The 16,054-nt window shown below is 38.7% G+C and overlaps 1 protein-coding gene across 11 annotated transcripts in view; it reads right to left on the reverse strand.

Annotated features, from left to right (window-relative positions):
* Crem (cAMP responsive element modulator) overlaps positions 1–16,054 on the reverse strand; it is an 80,697-nt gene that overhangs the window by 35,031 nt on the left and 29,612 nt on the right. For 2 of the 11 annotated variants that reach the window (XM_059263708.1, XM_059263702.1), the window contains exon 1: positions 13,284–13,542. The exons of 8 other annotated variants lie outside the window; for them this stretch is intronic. In XM_059263708.1, the coding sequence (XP_059119691.1) occupies positions 13,284–13,361 (78 nt within the window). In that variant the 5' untranslated portion in view covers positions 13,362–13,542. Of the gene's footprint in view, positions 1–13,283; positions 13,544–16,054 lie in introns of those variants that run through there. One more of the 11 variants, XM_059263709.1, reaches the window with a different exon arrangement.

Below are 16,054 nucleotides of genomic sequence, written 5' to 3' on the forward strand. Positions count from 1 at the left end.
ACAACCTGCCAGGCAATTTCAGCCTGCCTGTCCCAATATCATCTGTCTTGGGTTGTAGGAGGAAAGAACATCTTATTCGTAACCATAGGTTAAACAGCTAAAGGATTTATTCTACAAATCTCAGCACAAAAGGCAACACTGTAAAATTATAAAAAGGCAGCTACCTCTGTGTTAATTAACTGCCAAAAGTTTCCTTTCTCCTCACAATTAAATGTCAAGTTTTTTGTCTCGGGACATCTTTTTACTTAAAACTTGCTACAATCTCAGTTTCTTGTAGTTGTTTTTTAAATGTTTTATTACATTTAGAGTGAGTTTGTGTGTGTGTGTGTGTGTGTGTGTGTGTGTGTGTACCATGTTATGTGTCTATGCACTGTGTATATGCCACTTTGTGTGTGTGCACACCGCTGTGCATGGGAAGGGGAGAGGACAAGTTGCAGGAACTGGTTTCTCTTTGTACTGTGGAGTTCCTGGATCAAACTCAGGTCATCGGGTTTGGCAGTAAGTGCTTTCAGCATCTGAGCATCTCCCCAGCCCTACAGAATTTACATTATCTAAATCTACTGGATTTGTACGTAGTAGAGTGCTAGTAAATAGTTAATAATCAGATCTTAGGAAGCAGGACTCCTGACTTTCAGACTTGCTTATTTCTGTGATATGAACTATGTACTATGCATCATGACTTGTTTCAGGCTGCAGATGGAGACCATATACACAAAGCTGAAAAAAGATGTACATATCTGGTTCTTGCAAGCCCATACAAGACAGCTCCAGAGGGTTTTATCTATTGATTTGTACCACACTACAAAGTAAAATGGAAAAATTATCAACCAATAGCTCAGCAACAGTAAATATATCGCATGCTATTATTTTATGAAAAAATTACTTTTTTTTCAAAACAATTATTTACTGAAAATAGTGATAGTACTTTTACTTTTGGGGTTTTGTGTGTATATGTGTGTTTTCAGTTGGCTGGAGTTTGCTGTTGCTGTATTTGAGACAAGATTTCATTATGTATCCCTGACTGGCCTGGAACTTACTACATAGACCAGGCTGGCCTCAAACTAACAGAGATCCACTTGCTTCTGCTGAGATACAGGCATGCACCACCATGGCAAACTAACAACTTCTTTTAATGACAAAGATTTTTGTTGTTGTTTGGGTTTGGTTTTCTTATTATATTTATCTTGTATCTGTCTATGTGCATGTGCGTGCACACACATACACACACACACACACACACACACACACACACACACAGAGGCAGAAGATATCTTGAGGGAGTAGGTTCTCTCCTTCTACCATGTGGATCCTAGGAATTGAACTAGGCCATCAGGTACCATGCAACAACAAGTACTTTTACCTGATGAGCTATCTCATCAACTTTAGGCTTTTTGTTTCTTTGAGACAGGTTCTCAATATGTAGCACAGGCTAGCCTGGAATTTAATATATCTCCAAGAATGGCCTCAAATTCATGATGCGCCCTCCCCCAAATCCCCCCCTTGCCTCCCAAGTGCTGAGATAAGCAATCAAACAGATCCAGACTCTAATATATACTTCTTGCCAGGCAGTGGTTGCATACACCTTTAATCCCAGCACTCAGGAGGCAGAACCAGGTGGATCTCTGTGAGTTCAAAGCCAGCTTGGTCTACAGAGCGAGATCCAGGACAGGCACTAAAACTACACAGAGAAACCCTATCTTGAAAAAAAAAAAAGTGTGTGTATGTGTGTGTGTATAACCCAATATATATATAAAACACTTCTACAATGAATCTGCAATGTGTTGCATTAGGTGATATGTGAAGAAAATATGGACCTCACAGACAGTGGATTTTAAAGGGCAAGAGAATTATTACAGCTTTTTACAGACAAGAAAGAATATTCTTTTTTGTCTCAACTCAAACTCACAAGTGGTTGTTCCTGACTCTGTCCCAATGACATTAAAATCCACTGATCTGTAGCCTTTGGATGGATCTTTAACCCACTCAAGATTATGCAACATCATCCTTCCAGGAAAGCACTGGCTCAGTGGGTGAAGCTAATGTGAACCACAGCACCTTTCCTCAAAAACACACCCCACTTCATGACAGAGAGTATTAAGGTAGTGTGTACTCAAGGGTCATGCTGGGCTGCAGCTTTTACTGGTCCATCAGAATAGTCTCACTTCAAAGGAATGGCAGTGAAGAAAACAAAGGCTAACCATGCTTCTTAATGCCACTAACTCAGTTAAGACCAACAGTTTATCCTCACCCATTGTTTCTGTCACACTAGTACAGATAGTTAATAGAGAGTAAAAGGTAAATAATATTTTATTATTAGACATAAAAGGCAACATCTTATTATTATATATGAGTTTATCTTAGCAAATCTTTTGAAAGCAACTTCAGAGTCTCATCCAAGGTTCTGCAGTGCACAGAACACTTTGTGATGGCTACTCTATGAATCATGCTTTTAACCTGTATAGAAAGGCAAAACAAAACTACTTTACCCCAAAGAGAAGAGTTGGCTAGCATGCTCCTGTAAGATGCTGCTGCACCGTTTGCAGGTGTCCTTACCCTACACTTGCTTTCCTTTCCTTTCTTTCTTTCTTTTTTTTTTTTCTTTTTGAGATGGAGTCTCAAACTATGGCCTTTACCAATTGACCTCCTCAGTAACTGGGACTATAGGCACAGCACAATGCCAAACTGGTGATAGGAATTTTTAAGACTATGACAGTTGCTCATATGGAAGGACTTTACTCTGTAGAATTAGAGTTTTCTGACATGCCCTGCCAGAAATCCAGTGCATCTCAATGATTTGCTGGTTTTCCTTTTTTTAATAATAATAATAAAAAAGTAAGACATTTGATGATAAGGAAACAGAAACTCAAGAATACTAGAAATACCCTCAAAAATTGCACTGAGCATGAAGGATCTGTAATCTGTGTATTCACTTTCTGTGGAAAAACACGTCAGCCTCAAAGGATGAGATCATTTGAAGAACTAAAGCAAGAATGAATCATATATACTGTCCTAGTTAGGGTTCCTAGTGTTGTGATGAAACACCATGAGCAAAGTGACTTGCTGAGGAAGGGGTTATTTTAGCTCACACCTCCAGGAACAGTCCATCACTGAGGGAAGTCAGGGCAGGAACTCAAGCAGGGCAGGAATCTAGAGGCAAGAGCTGGTGCAGGGGCCATGCAGGAGTTCTGCTTACTGGTTTGCTCCTTACGGCTTGCTCAACCTACTTGTTTATACACCCCAGGACGACCAGCGGTAGTACTACCCACAATGGGCTGGGCTCTCCCCCATCAATCACTAAGAAAATTTGCCACAGGCTAATCTTCATTTTCTTAATTGAGGCTCCCTCCACTCAGATGACTTGTGGAGGCTGTGTCAAGTTGACATAAAACTAGACACAGACACACACACACACACACACACACACACACACACACAGAGAGAGAGAGAGAGAGAGAGAGAGAGAGAGAGAGAGAGAGAGAGAGATGCTTTCAGTTACTTTATCTTTCAATTAGAATTCTCAGGACTCCATATTAAACAACAGTTCTATCAGAAAGGGTTTAGTGTTAAGAATGCAGGCCAACAAGATGACTTATGAGTAAAACCTCTTGTTGTCAAGATTGATGGCCTGTGTTTGATCCTGGAACTACATCATAGAAGAAGAAACTGACTCCCACAAGTTGTTCTGTGACTTCCACATACACACCATGCATGGCACACATATATTCATACCCATACATACACAAAATAAATAATATAAAAATATGTCTTTTAAAGAATACCTGGGCCAGGCACAGTGGTGCATGCCTTTTGTCCCAGCCTTCAGGAGACAAACAGACCTCTGTGAGTTTGAGGCCAGCCTGGTCTCCATAGTGAGTTCCAGGCCAGTCAGGGCTACACAGTGAGACCCTGTCTCAGAAAAACAAAATTAATGAAGAAACAAGTTGGAAGTTTCCTCCAAAACAGGCTATACTAAAATCCTAGAGGTGAGCTAAGTGAATTCTACAATGATAATTCTGTTATGCCCAAACTCTGGGCAGCCAAAAGTTAAGAGACCATCATTAAACTCCTAAAACACAAATAATGTACCCTTGATGTTAAACTTTAGATGTAGCCTTTTAAATAAGAATGCATTTAAATCTGGAAAATTGCCATTCTATATGCTCACTAGCTTTGAGAAAGCTGATAAGTGAGAAGCATTAAGCCTGTGACTGTATTGCTAGAGTTAATGGACTTAAACTCCATCATTATTACTCATTAAAAGCTCACAGGACAGCACTGCCAGGAACCTCTGGCACCTGGAGGCTGGCCCTCCCCCACAGCCTCCTGCATCCCACTTCCCATGCTTAGGTCCATCTACCCCATCCTGAAACCACACTCCAGGTGCTGGTCATTGCCTCCTGCGATCAGCCCACCTACAGTGCCTAGGAATTTTGCCTGCACAGCTTCCTGTAGCATTTGGAAACCCAGCTTCCCCTGCTTAGGCCCATCTCTGCTGCTCAAATTCTTCTGATACCAGCCCTACAAAAGAAAGCAGGCCTCTCAGACCTAGTACTAAGTACTTTCCTGAACACTGTAAACACCTCCACTGGAGGAAGACAATGAAAGAAAAGAAGGAATTCAACCAACAAACTATTCCAGATGCACAAGTCCCAGAGTAGAAACAAAAACAAAAACCAAGATGACATGACTCCCCCACAACTAAATCCCATAATAATGGAACCTAATGAAAGTGACCAGGAAAAACTTCCAAAGAATTCAGAATTACAATCATGTTCAAATAACTCATAGAAGACATGAATATATTCCAAGAGAGCTAAAAACAATGAGATGAATGAAGTAAGGAAGTCAATCCAAGATGTGAAAACAGAATTCAATGGAAACAGAATTGCTGAAGAAAAGCCAAACTAAAATGATACTGGAAATGCAAAACTCAACAAGCCAAATGTAAATCTCAGTGGAAAGCCTTACCAATGGAATGGACCATGGGAAAACAGAGTCTGGGCTTGGAGGACAAGGCAGAGGAAATGGAAGGTCAATCGAGAAATTCTGAAATAAATATGAAGAGAACATGGGACACCCGGTAAAGATCTAACCTGTAGATTATGAGAATAAAAGGACACTACCACACTGAAGGCATAGAATATATTTTCAATAAAATCATAGAAAAGCCTGGGTATTGTAGCATACAATACTGAATGCCAGCACTCAGGAGGCTGAGGGAAGGGGATGTTTGTGAACTCAATGTCAGCCTGGTCTACCCAGTGAGTTGTAGGCCAGTTAGTGCTACACAGTGAGATTTAGCCTCAAAAACAAAACAAAACAAAAATCATAGAAGAAAATTTCTCCAGCCTAGAGAAAGAAAGACTCACCCAAGTATCAGAGGCCTATAGGACTCCAAATAGAGCCAGAAAAGAAACTCCCCACAACATATTATAAAGGGATGAAAATCATTATGCCCAGCCAAACTATATAATTAAAATTAAAGGAGAAATAAGATATTTCCATGATAAAAACAGATTAATTTATGACCACTAAACCAGCTCTACAGAGATTATTGGAAGAATACTTTAGTCTGAGAAAAAATAAACACACCCAGGAGGTCACAGGTATTAAATAACTCCAAAATAGTTACTCAAAAGAAGTCTAAGAAAACATAAAAACAACAATATATGAGTAGTTAATATACACCTCTTAATGGTAACTCTTAATATTAATGATCTCAATTCCCCCAACAAATAGACACAGACTATCAGACTGGATTAAAAAAACGGGACCAATCTTTTTGCTGCTTCCAAGAAACAAACTTCACCATCAATGATAGACACCATCTTACAATAAAAGAATGGAAAAAGGTATCCCAAGCAAATGTAACTAATAAATAGGAATAGCAATTCTAATGTCTAATGAAAGAGACTTCAAACTAAAACTAGCCAGAAGGGATAAGGAAGGTCCCTTCATATTCCTTAAAAGAACAATCCACCAAGAGGATACTCCAGTTCTAAACATAAGTATACCAAACATGGATGCACTCAATTTCATAAAAGAAATACTACTAGATTCACAGATTAACTTCATCACAGTGATAGTGGAGGACTTCAACACCTCACTCTCACCAATAAACAGGACATCCTGACAAAAGCTAAGGAGAGAAACATTAGAATTAAATGATATCGTAAGTCAAATAGATCCAACAGATACCTACAGAACATTCCACCTAAACACTTAAAGAGTACAAATCCTTCTTAGAAGCCCATGAAACTTTTTCAAAAACTGATCACATATTAGGACACAAAACAATTCTCAACAATATATACATAAGAACCCAAGTGCAGTTGTTACTAATGGAGGTCAGAAGAGAACATCGATGGTTGTGAGCCACCATGTGGGTGTTGGAAGCCAAAAGAGTGATAACATCCTGTATTCTACCTGAGCAAAACTGGTTATCAACAGCAAGAGAAACTTCAGAAAGTACACAAACCTGTGGAAACTAAACAACACACTACTGAATGGTGATTGGGTTAAGTAAAAAACTAAAATGGAAAATTTTAAATTCCTAGAATTGACTGAAAATGAAAATATAACATACCAAAATCTATAGAACAGCATGAAAACAGTCCCTAAGAGGAAGGTTTATTGTATAAGTGCCTACCACAAAAAAAATTTGAGAGGGCTGGAAAGATGGTTCAGTGGGTAAGAGTACTTATTGATCTTGCAGAGTACTCAAGTTCAGTCCCCAGCATTACATGATGATTCCTAACCATAACTAACTCTAGTTCTAGGGAATCAGATGGTCTCTTCCAACCTCCATGGGTATCATGCATGGATGTGGTGCAATACATGAATGCACATAAACATTCATAAACAGAAAAAAAGTCTTGAAAAAAAATTCAATTTGAGAGATCTCTAACAACTTAATGATGCACTTGAAAAACAAGAACACCACCCAAAAAACAGTGGACAAGAGAGGATAAAATAAGGGTGAAATTAAGGAAATAAAAAAAATACAGAGTCAAAGAGTTGGTTCTTGGAAAAAATTAGCAAGACTGACAAACCACTAGTGTAGTAGTTCTCAACCTGTGGGTCACAACCCCTTGGGGGGGGTGTCAAAGGACCCTTTCATAGGGATCACCTAAGACCATCAGAAAACACAGATATTTACATTATGATTCATAACAGTAGCAAAATTACTACAGTTATGAGGTAGCAATGAAAATAATTTTACAGTTGGGGGGTCACCACAACATGAGGAGCTGTATAAAGGGTTGCAGCATTAGGAAGGCTAAGAACCACTGTGCTGTGGATATCGCTCTGTATAAATAAAATGCTGATTGGCCAGTAGCCAGGCAGGAAGCATAGGTGGCGGGACAAGCAGAGAAGAGAATTCTGGGAAGTGGAAGGCTGAGGCAGGGAGATGCTGCCAGCTGCCATGATGAGAAGCAGATGTTAAGATACCGGTAAACCACAAGCCACATGGCAACTTATAGATTAATAAAAACGGGTTGATTTAAGATATAAGAACAGTTATCAAGAAGCCTGCCACGGCTATACAGTTTATAAGAAATATAAGTCTCTGTGTGTTTACTTGGTTGGGTCTGAGCGGCTTCGAGAATGGCGGATGAGAGAGATTTATCCTGACCTTGGGCCAGGCAGGACTGGAGAAAACTTCAGCTACATCACTGTTCTAGTAAAATTAACAAACAAAAAAGATTGAGAGGAAAGAAATTTGAGTCAATAAAATTCGAGATGAAAAGGAGAGAAAATTAACAGACACTAAGGAAATTCAGAGAATCATAGGCATACTTTAAATTTTTATACTTCACTAAACTGGCAAATCTAAAAGAAATGGATAAATTTCTATATGCATATGACCCACCAAAGTTAAACTATGATGAAATAAATACTTTAAACAGACCAAACAATAATGAGATTAGTAACATAAAATCCCCCTAACTAGGGGCTAGAGAGATAACTCAACAGAAAAGAGCACTTACAATGTGGATTCAGTGCAGAATTTACCAAACCTTCAAAGAACTAATACCAATATTCTTCCAACTTTTCTATAAAGGGAAAAAACATTTCCTTTCAACACACTGGTTTTTTTTGTTGTTGTTGTTCTGTTTTGCTTTGTTTTTCGAGACAGGGTTTCTCTGTGTGACAGCTCTGGCTGTCCTGGAACTCTCTCTGTAGACCAGGCTGGCCTTGAACTCAGAGATCCACCTGCCTCTTCCTCCAAAGTGCTGGGATTAAAGGCATGTACCACCACTGCCCAGCTCAACACATTGTTTTTATAAAGTCAGTACTGCCCTGATAACAAAAACGAGACAGGTAACAGCAACAACAACAAAATTATAAGATTATAGGCCAATATTACTGTTGAATATAAATGCAAAAATTCTCAATGAAATACTTGCAAATCAAATTCAAAAACAGTTAAAAGTATCATCTAAAGCCAGGCAGCAGTGGCATACACCGTTAATCCTAGCACTCCCAAGGCAGAGGCAGACAGATCTCTGTAAGGTCAAGGCAAGCCTGGTCTACAGATGAGTTCCAGGACAGCCAAGGGTGCACAGAGAAAGATTGTCTCAAAAAACAAAAACAAATCAAAAAGTATCATCCACTACAATCAAGTTATCTTCATCCCATAGATACAGGGATGGTTCAACATACATAAATCAATAAGTGTAATTCTCCACATAAAGAGACTCAAAGATCATCTCATTAGATACAGAAAAGGGCTTTGATAAAATCCAGTATCCCTTCATGATAAAAGAACTAAGGAATCTGGGCATAGAGGAGACATATCTCAATCAAGGAACAATAACCCCACATCATGAAAATGCTAAAAATAAATAAACTTCTAAGTATTACCACTAAAATCAGGAGTAAGACAAGAATATATACTTTCTCCATTCCTCTTTGACATAGTTGGTGAAGTCTTCTAACTAGAGCAATAAGAAAAAAGAGGGAGGTATGGGGAAACAAAGAAATCAAAGTACCTTTATCTCAGAATATATAATTCTATACATAAAAGACCCTCAAAAAATCTACCAGAAAACTCCAACTGCTGATAGAGTGTTAAGTAGTAGAATACAAATTTAATATAAAAAAATCAGTAGCCGCCTTCCTACATACTAAATGACAAACATATTGAGAAGGAAACAATCCCACTTACAACAGCCTCAAAAACAAAACTTGAAATATATCTAACCAAAGAAATGAAAGATCTGCACAATGAAAATTCAATAATGAAGAAAGAAATTGAAGAAGATCTAGAAGGAGAGACCATCCATGCTACTGGACTGGTAAAATTAATGTAAAAATGACCATTCTACTTTAAGCAATCTATAGATTCAAATTTGATCCCCATCAAAACTTCAATAAAATTCTTCACAGATATTGAAAAATTAATCTCAAAATTCACATGGAAACATAAAAGACCGAGACTAGCTAATGCAATCCTGAACAATAAAAATACTGCTGAAGTATCAACAGCCCTGATTTCAAGTAATAGTTGAAAGTAATAAAAACAGCATGGTATTGTCATTAAAACAGACACATTGGTCAATATAATAAACCTGAAGAACCAAAGATAAGCCCACATTCCTACAGTCACCTGATTTTCAACAAAGAGGCCAAAATACATGTTGGAGAAAAGACAGTATCTTCAACAAGTGGTGACATTCAAATATATAGAAGAATAAAAATAGATCCTTATCTCTCACCCTGCACAAAGCTCAACTCCAAATGAATCAAGGACTTCAATGTAAGACTCTAAATCTGAGGAGAAAGTAGGGAATATGTTTCAATTTACAGGCACAGGAAAGGGCTTTCTGAACAGGATTATACCACCATTAACCAAAAAGTGACAAATGGGATGTTATGAAACCAAAAAGCTTCTGTACAGCAAAAAAAGTCATCATTCCAGTGACTAAGATGCCTCCAGAATGGGAAAAAAATCTTTACCACCTAGACATCTAACAGAGGGTTAGTGTCTAGAATATACAAAGAATGCAAATAATAAACAAACAAACAAGAAAATAAACCCAACTTAAAATGGAGCATGAAACTAAACACAAAAATCTCAAAAGAGGAAATATACAGAGCTGATATATGTATTTTTAAACATTCAATATCTTTAGCCATCAGAGACACACAAATTAAAACCACTTTGAGATTTCACCTTACCCTAGTTAAAATGACTTTGATTTTTTAAATGCCAGCAAATGCTGGTATGTATGTGGAGAAGGTGACACACATTCCCTACTGGTGGGAATATAAAATGTATAGTGTTTCCACTAACAAAGCAGTGTGAGGTTCCCGAGAAAGCCAGAAATCGGTGTACCATATGATCCAGCTTTAGCTCCTGGGCATATTCCCAAAGAGCTCTATATCCTTCTACAGAGACACCTGCTCATCAGTATTTACTGTTCCTATATTCACAAAAGCCAGGAAAAGGAAACTGCCTAGATGTCCATGAAGTAATGAATAGATAATGGAAAGGTGATACATGTACACAATAGAATATTATTCAGCTGCAAAGAAAAATGAAATTATGAAATTCACAAGTAAATGGATGCATTTTAAAATAATAATTTTAAGTGAGGTAACATGAACCCAGAAAGACAAATGCCACATGTTCTCTCTCGTTTATGGATGCTACCTTTGAATTTTTAGATAAATTCTATTGAAATTAAAATATCCATAAAAATAAAAAACTAGTAAGGTGCCACAGAGGGTCAGCTTAACGTGAAGAGGACTAGAAGACAGGTGTGTGGTATGAGGGAAAGGAAATAAGAACAGAAAGGGTTGCCGGGCGGTGGTGGCATGCGCCTTTAATCCCAGCACTCGGGAGGCAGAGGCCAGCCTGGTCTACAGAGCCGAGATCCAGGACAGGCATCAAAACTACACAGAGAAACCCTGTTTTGGGGGGTGGGGGGGAGGGCTAACTGGGGCAAGGACTAGGAAGGCAGGATAGAGAAGTATGGAGAGGGATAACTAACACTAAAGACCTTTGAAAAAGTCATATAAAAACTGCTACTAGAGAAATTTCCTAAAATATTATAGACACATATAAAAGGAGTTTAAGTGATGTTACCCGATAACGGGGGCAATGCCCCTCCCAGATACCACAGACTATCAAATAAAAAGTTCAGTGCTAAGTATGGGTTACCACTTTTGGAGCTGTTGGTCAGTGTAGTCCCATAGAGTGTCCCCCAAACATTACAGGCTGTTGCCATTGCTCTTGGTTACTCTCCAGAACTTGATGGTAAGATCCTACTGCCAAAGATCACACACACTTGAGTACCAGAACAAGGAGAAACCAAGCCAGTACCAACCTAGAAGCTTCATCTCTTACTGGCTAGGTTCCATGGTGCGTATTGCCAGGAGAGAACAGTAATCAACAGTCTCACCCAGCTGTGAACCCTGTGTGCTACAAGAACTCTTGTCCTGACAAGGTTGGCTCACTTAGTGCAATAATGTGGCAAGGGTGTCATGGGAGCAGTCACACACTTGCTGGCTGGATTTAAAGCCTGCTCTACAAGACAAAACTCATACCTTAGTACCATTAACTGGGGGTAAGGACACAACAACAAAACTCACATGGCTCCCCGTCTTCTCAATTTATTAGTATTGTTTTTATAGTGATTATATGTCCTGCAACTGAATATTTGTCTCTCTTCAAAGTAAGGTATATACACAAGACACAGAAAGAACAAGGATAACATTTTAAGAACATTTATCTTCTCCCAAAGCTCAAAATGGATAAGTAAAAAGTAGTATTTCACTTCAGATGAAGAGATAAATTCAGTTTTAAGCAGGCTAATATTAAATCCATTTAAAGATGAATGTTTAAAAAGAATTAAGGGTTGGAGTTTTGTATTAGAGTTCATGAAGAAAATGCATACTTGAATAATATCAAGAGAGGAATCAATAGACATATGTAATTACTTATGGCATGCAAAGAATTCTAAAGAAGCTTTGGAAACACTGAATTAGTAAACTAGGCTTAGCAGTATATCCCTGTATTCCCAGCATTAAAGAGGCAGATGCAGGAGGATTGCAGGTTTAAAGCCAGCCTGGACTGCATAAGGGAAATCATGTCTCAAAAATAAACCAATCAAATAAAAAACAAAAACACTAAAAAAAACCCACCACCAACAACAAACCCTACTTATAAGACAATAAAGTGCATTTGAATTCTAATATACAGATAGAAACAGAGAAATCTCTTATATACGTCAAAATTCTAAGGCTATTGGTATTTTTGGTGTTTGTTCCTTTTGTGTTTGTGAGACAGGATCTTACTATGCAGTTGAGGAAGGCCTCAAACCTTCAATTCTTCTACCTCAGCCTCCTGAGTACTAGGATTATAGACATGTACCACTGTTTACAATCTAAAACAAAATTTTTAGACTAGTCTATTTTATGTATGAACATTTTGCCTGAATTTATGTATGTGCATCACATGCATGCTGGTCACCTACAGGTGAGAAGGAACTAGATCCCCTTAGAACTAGAGTTACAGAAGGCTTTTTTACCATCATGTGAGTGCTGGAAAATGAACCTCTGAAAGAACAAGCACTATGTATATGCAATTTAATTTTATAATGACTAAGTAGAAGTTAACAGATATGCAAGCATGCTATGATTTGAGAAATCTTCCTAAGTGCAATGGAAAAAAGTAGTTAAGAGAAAATAAAGACAAGTGATTGAGGTGAGGGGAGAGCAGCAAGTACTTTTAACTGCTGAACCATCTCTCTGGCTGCCCTAAAACAATTTTTATAACCAAAATTTTCACAGGAATGCAAAGTATTTTTTAATTAACTCACTCTTGTATTCATTAACTATTTTCTGGGTTTTACAGGCCAGTGCTCAGAGATTAAGCAGAAAGTATCCAAGGCCTGCCTTCCCAAGTCAGAAAGGAGAAAAATGATTGGGGAAACAAATATTGTGGAAAGAGCTCAATTCTTCAAAGAAAAATCAAAGCAAGGAATTAGAAAGTGATGCAGCAGAGGAGCATGGAAAGATGTGCTCTAGTGGGAAAGGGGAGAAGACATTGGCACAGGCAGTGTCAAAGGGGAGGGACCATCACCATAAATGAAGAGAAGGCAAAAGTCAGAGAGAACTAAGAACAGACATATTTCATTCCAAAAACCAAATAGGCATCTTTTCAAAAACAAGTTAAAAACATAAAGGTGGTACTTATTATACTTTATAGTTTGAGGCTCTTCTCCTGAGGCTTTAAAAACATAGAATTCAACTCACAGCAGATAAGAATTTACCTTTTTATCCAGATCCCCTGAAGAATAATCTTCTTCTATAGGATGCCTGAAGCATAGGTTATGCTGATGCCACCACATCCACTGAGAACCCACTACAGACAGTAGTTAGTCTAAAGAAACAGCGTAGGTGATGCGATTGATAGCCTCACTTGGCTTTGGAATTTTAAAAAAAGTTCTAATAATGACACTTATACTGGGGAAACCTCACAGTGTTGTAGCACAGCATGCGATCAGCACCTAGTAAACCAGCTCCAGTGCGTAGCTAGGTTCCCTCACGGTGGGGTTTGTGATGTCACAATAGAGCTAAGAACGTCACAGACATGGCCTGCATTCAGGACAGCTAATAAAGGATTAAAGAGATGTGAATTCACAATATAGCAGACTACTGGCTCTGTCTCCTCTGCTGGCTGAGAGATCAAATCTCAGAGTTATCTAGATTAACATCAAAGACTAGAATGAAAATTCCCTTCAGTGATCTAAGAAACTTGTTGAAAACTGTCTCCATTTCTGTTTCTTGTGGGAAAATAGTGTTTAAAGAATATCTCAAATATTTCGAGGCTGAAACAGAAAAACAGAACATTACAAATTGAACACTTCAGGCTAGTCAGTGGTGGTGCACACCTTTAATCTCAGCACCTGGGAGGAAGAGGCAGGTGGATCTCTGTGAGTTCTAGGCCAGCCTGGTCTACAGAGTGAGTTTCAGGACAGCTACACAGACAGAACCTGTCTCGAAAACAAAACAAAACAAAACAAAACAAAAACAAAACAGTAATAACAAAGACATGCAATAGAATATTTTATACAGCCTTAAAAAGAAGGAAACTTGGGCTGGAGAGATGGCTCAGCGGTTAAGAGTACTGACTGCTCTTCCAAAGGTCCTGAGTTCAATACCCAGCAACCACATGGTGGCTCACAACCATCTGTAATGAGATCTGGTGCCCTCTTCTGGCCTGCAGCCATATATGCAGGCAGAACACTGCATACATAATAAATAAATAAATCTTTAAAAAAAAAAAAAAAGAAGGAAACTTATCTCAAGCTACATGGATGAACCTAGAGGAAATCATGACAAATGAAAGAAGCCAGTCACAAAAAAGACAAATTCTAGACGATTCTCTGCCTAGGAGGTAGCTAGTTAAATTTCATGGAAACAAAAAGTAGAGTAGAATGGTTATAGGAACCAAGAGGAAAAGAAAAGGAGAACTGTTATGGGTACAGTTCAGGTTTCAACTGTTTACTACAAATGGCTAAAACTGGGCTGGAGAGATGGCTCTGTGGGCAAAAATTCTTGCTGTGCAAGAAAGAGAACATGAGTATGGACCTCTAGCACCTACGTAAAAATCCAGGTGTGGCCCTGGAAATACATGTAACCAATGCAATCCTCTGGACGCCACACAAGTGAACACAGGTAAGCATATACCTCCCCAACACACACACACACACACACACACACACACACACACACACACACACACACATACACACACACACACACACACACACACAGTTTAAACAAAATAATAAATGGTTACAAATACCTGGGCATGGCAGTTCATGCTCTGATCCTAGCACCTACGAGCCTAAGGCAGGAGGATTATCATTTGTTCCAGAGTATGTAAATATAGCTAAAATTATTTAGATATGTAGTATTTTTGATTTTTAGCATTCTGATTTTTGGAAAGGATTTCTTCTTGGGTTAAGCTAGATCCTCTGTGGTGATATTTTATTTGTGCACCCCAATAAAGCTTATCTGGAGATCAGAGGGAAAAGCTGACCACTATATTAAACATAGAAGTCAGGTAATGGTAGCACATGCCTTTAATCCTAGCATTCGGGAGACAGAGATTCATCTGGATCTCTGTGAGTTCAAGGCCACACTGGGAACAGAGCCAGGCATGGTGGCACATGCCTTTAATTCCCAGCACTAGTTAACCACAGGTCTGGAGGTCTGTACGGAAAGTGATGTCACTGGGTGGAGAGAGGAGTAAGAGGCAGGGCACAGGAAGATACACGTGGGAGTGTACAAGAGGTAGCTCTCTCTCCAGCTGAGGGTTTCCTAGCACAAGAACATGGCTGGCCTCTAGCATCCTCCTCTCTCTGTTCTCTCGTTCCTTAGTTATAATTATAATTTCCCTTGGATATGATAAAAGATAAATTAGATATGAAACTTTAGACTCACAAATATAGGATAGATAGAATATTTTCTTTAATTTCTCCAAGTACAAATAGACTAGATATTGTAACTATAATTCTTGCTTGATAACTGTTTGTTATATATAACTTTACTATATTAAAACTAAAACCTTCCTTGTTGATTAGAGAGATAAGGGGAAGTGCTGGGGGATGTCTTTCTATATGCTGTGAATATATGTTGTTCCTATTGGTTAGTAAATAAGCTGCTTTGGCCTATGGCAAGGCAGCTTAGAGGCAGGCAGGAAATCCAAGGAGAGAGAAAGGAAGGAGAAAGGCGGAGTCTGGAGAGACACCAGCACCAGCAGGAGAAGCAAGATGTGAAAGTGCCGGTAAGCCACGTCCACATGGCAACTTATAGATAAATAAAAATGGATTAAATTATAAGAGCTAGCTAGCAAGAAGCCTGCCATAGGCCACATAGTTTGTAAATAATATTAAGCCTCTGAGTGATTATTGTATAAGCGGCTGTAGGACTGCAGGGCCAGGCAGGCCTGGAGGAACTCGGGAGCGGAGAAAACTTCTAGCTACAATCCTCTAATTTACTAACACGAGTTTTTTTCAGGGTTGAGTGGGATGTT

Source organism: Peromyscus eremicus, chromosome 5 (assembly GCF_949786415.1).
Source record: "Peromyscus eremicus chromosome 5, PerEre_H2_v1, whole genome shotgun sequence".
NCBI lineage: Eukaryota > Metazoa > Chordata > Mammalia > Rodentia > Cricetidae > Peromyscus > Peromyscus eremicus.